General features: G+C 33.4%; 1 protein-coding gene across 1 annotated transcript; it reads right to left on the reverse strand.

Moving 5' to 3' along the window:
• Positions 1 to 381: 381 nt before the first annotated feature.
• LOC110787403 (uncharacterized) lies at positions 382 to 1,897 on the reverse strand. Its single transcript, XM_056834496.1, has 2 exons — positions 1,112 to 1,897; positions 382 to 1,011 (listed from the first exon to the last, which is right to left on the reverse strand). The coding sequence occupies exons 1-2, from the start codon at positions 1,895 to 1,897 to the stop codon at positions 382 to 384; spliced, it is 1,416 nt and encodes a 471-aa protein (XP_056690474.1).
• Between the last annotated feature and the right edge of the window lie 2,217 nt (positions 1,898 to 4,114).

Raw genomic sequence — 4,114 nt, forward strand, 5'->3', positions numbered from 1 at the left:
TCGAACTCATGTTTGTGCTCTCAAAAGTACATCATATCTTATAGTGGTTCAAGTAAGTAGAAAATGCACCCAAATATGATAATTCCTAACAAACCTGAAACTACAAACACACTACAAGGAGCACATTAGTACTAAATTGGCACAATACACTGAGGACAAGCAAACAATACAATGAGAATTAAAAAGGCGAAACTAAAAGAAGGAAGAAAAATTCTAGATATAATTTTAATCACCATCAAGAATAAAAAATGCTAGCAATGAAAAGCGTAAAATAAGTTTTTCATGGAAGACGAAAAGTATCGAAATTTATGACGCTCTAATTTCTCAAAACAATTTTTGTCGTTGCTTTCAAAAGCGTCGAGAAAATATTTTAAGGAGCTTTTAGGCGTCGCTAATTCTCCTTAAAAGCATCGAAAAAAGATGGGATTTGTTGTAGTGACTGGGAGCAACAACTGGTTCCGTTTCTTCTTCTTCATCATCCCATTCAACTTCCTGATCTTCGTCTTCCACAATAACCTCATTTTGAGTTACCTTAGGTAGAAGGTCTTCTAACTCTCTACCACTCCTCAAAGTCACAACATTGATTTGACCCCTAGGTGGTTGCTCAGTATTTCCAGGAAATTGGCTTGGAGTCTTCGAGGATTGACCCACTTGATGAGAAAGTTGGCTCATCTGATTCTCCATGAGCTTGTTTTGAGCTTGAATTTGTTGAATTGAGGTAGTAAGAAACTCAGTTTGCTTCATGGTCTCTTCCCAATACTTGTCATGCTTAAGTTGTGAGGCAGAAATGGACTCAACCATAGATTCTAAGTCGGACTTTGGTTGTATAGGGGCCTGTTGATTGAAATATTGTTGGTTAAAATGTGGTCTAGCTTGAAAACCTGGAGGTTGATTGAAGTTATTCTGCGGTGGTGGAAAATTTAGCTGATTCTGAGTGTTCTTGTAGGATAATACATGATTGTGCTTCAACCCCTCATTATATGTATTGGAATAAGAATCATATGGTTGTTTCTAGGTTTTTTTTATTGTACAGGCCATTGGCTTGTTCAATTGTCATCCCAACATTGTTGGATTGACAATCATTTGCAATATGTCCTTGCAATCCACACACTTTACATGAGGATGCCACAAATGATCCAGTTTGAAACTGATCAAACTTTTGAGATAGTGCCTGCACAGTGCTAGTCAACATAGTTAAAGAATCAACATTGTATTTTCCTCCCAATTTAACATTATTCCGACCACTTGAATGATAGTTGTCATTAGCTGCCATCTTCTTGATTAATGATTTTGCTTCGGATGGAATCTTTGATGTGATAGAACCCCCTGATGCAGCATCAATATAGATTCGATATTCATGGGTCAACCCATTATAGAAGGTTTGGATCAACATCCACTCCTGAATCCCGTGGTGAGGACACTGCCTTTGTAGACGTTTAAATCTTCTCCAACATTCATACAATGACTCATCATCGGCTTGGTGAAAGGTAGTTAACTCATTCCTCAATCTAGCAGTCTTCTCTTGGTCTAGAAACTTCACCAAAAATGCCTTGACTAGTTTATCCCATGTATCAAAAGAGCCTGTACCTTCATATTTCAACCATTCCTTCGCCCTATCCCGTAGAGAAAAAGGGAAAAGGCGTAGTCTAATAGCATCGTCGGTGACGTTGTTTATCTTCATAGTATCACACTTCTCCAAAAAGTTATCAATATGACTTATAGGGCAGTCATCAGGCGAGCCTGAAAATGAATCATTGGAGATGAACTGAATAAATTGAGGATTCAGTTCAAAGTGTGCAGCAGTGACAATCGGTCTGGTAATACTAGAAAGTATGCCAGTGGTTGTGTCTGGTATACCATATTCCCAAAGAGATTTGTTAGGTCTTTCACTACCCATTGTATCCTTCTTCTTGTTCTTATTTTGTCTCCTCTTAGTCGTTTGCTGAATTATGTGCAATAGCGTTAATTTCAAGAGCAGTAGGTTTAAATTTTGTGAACATGTACGTCGAGTTTGCATGCAAACCAAGCAAGCTGGAAACAAAAGATCAGTTAAACGAGGAGAAATAGTTAAAGCCACAAACCAAATTTAAAATACTTAGAAGAGATAAATAAATAAATAAATAAAAACTAATTTAATACTATTAGTTCATGACAGCGGAACCAAAATATGACAAGCTGGGTTGTCGCGCGCCTGTAAAAAATAATCTAACTTGACCTCCTACCTATGTATTTGGACAAGCAATGGTCGAATCTCAAGAGACGAATAAATTAAAATAATTAAATTAAACTAAGTTTAGCTAATGCAAATAATAATAAGAATAAAATCAAGGGATTAAAAACATCTAGAGTTAAGTAGCACCACTAGCATAATAAATGCAAAAACAATTCCTACCCCAAACTAGTTAAATAAATGTTCACGAGGAAAGGTAAACCTATAAAATACCATAGGCCTCTTCAAAGCATCAACTATTTGTCTAACTTGCAATCATAACCTACTCCCAAAGAATCATACAAATTCAAGTCATTAAACTCAATATCATAACTTCCCAGAAAAAATTAGCATGCCTACTCCCTTGTAGAATTTCATGTCCTTAATTAAAATATTCAAATTCATCCAAATCTCAACTCAAGTTGGGATAAAGACAATTAATTGGAATGATAGAAATACTATTATCCCTAATCTAATATTGAAAAACACAAATTACATTTAACAAGAACAATTAAACAATTTGGAGATTTGAAGGAATAAATCATACAACAATTATGGCTAGGGTATAATTAACCCTAGATTATAAAACTACTCACACTATAACATATTACTTAAACAAACAAAATAAATGATAGAAGAAAAAGATTAATAATAAATTAAGAGAGAAGAAAAATAAAGTACGCACTTGGATTAACTATTAGAAGATGAAGTCTTTGTGAAATATTCAAGGAACAATCAACCAAGAATACTCCTCCTTTCGTATATTACAAACTTTTATATAAGGCAGTCTTACACAAAATTGGTGTAATATAAGTTATGCAATGAAATCAATTAGTTAAGAACTGAAACCAATTAGTTAAGAAATGGAAATAATTAGTTAAGCACTAGAACTAATTTGTTAAACAATGAAACCAATTAGTTAAGATATGGAACTAATTAGTTAAACAATGAAACCAATTAGTTAAGCAATCAAAGTGGTCTTTTCGGTTAGGCGGTACGGTCTTTACACAAAAGTTGTCGTTCGTATATCATTCTGTTATCAGATTGTACGTGAAGATAATTCAGTTTTGGTAGCATATGTTTTAGTGAATTAGTTTATAGGAAATAGGATTGTGTTTCAACCATATTTCCTTCTAATGAGTACACTATATATATACTATTGTACGTGGAGAATTTTACGTCGTCGTTAATTGAAATACTCAAATTCGTCAAATTCTTAATCCTAGTTGTTGTGATAAAAGACAATTGAATGATATCATGAATAAATTTTCCCTAATCTAGCTAGTATTGGATTACACACAATCGATTTAGCAAAAACAATTAAACAATTAATTTGGGAATTTAAACTTTGAATGAATAAATCATCATCAATCATGTATAAGGTTTAGTTAACCCTAAGATTATAAAACTACTTACACATATAAATTAAACAACAAACAATAGAAGAAAACATGAATAATAATAAATTAAGAGAAGAAAAATAGAGTACTTGGATTAATTATTGGAAGATGAAGTCTTCGGTTAATATTCAAGGAAAAATCAACCAAGAATACTCCTCCATCTGTATATTATTGTGTTATCAAATTGCGTTAGGATAATAGAGTGAAGTACTTTGTGAAGTACTTTGTAGGAAGTGGGATTGTTTCTCAATGTTGATAGTTTACCATATTTCCTTCTAATGTGTACTCTCTATATATATACTCCAAGACCAATAAGAATAATCTCAAGTTTTTTCCTTCGATTGTTTAGAGTTGAGCATGGATTTGGTAGATACGATTTGAATCGTGACACGTGGGTGATTTAGAATACTTGGACATTCATTTTCACTACAAATTAAAGGTTGCTAGCCACTATTTACTACTCTTAACTCTTACCATCGTCGACATGCAACTAGATCTTTAAGAT

Source organism: Spinacia oleracea, chromosome 1 (genome assembly GCF_020520425.1).
Source record: "Spinacia oleracea cultivar Varoflay chromosome 1, BTI_SOV_V1, whole genome shotgun sequence".
Taxonomy (NCBI): Eukaryota; Viridiplantae; Streptophyta; class Magnoliopsida; order Caryophyllales; family Amaranthaceae; genus Spinacia; species Spinacia oleracea.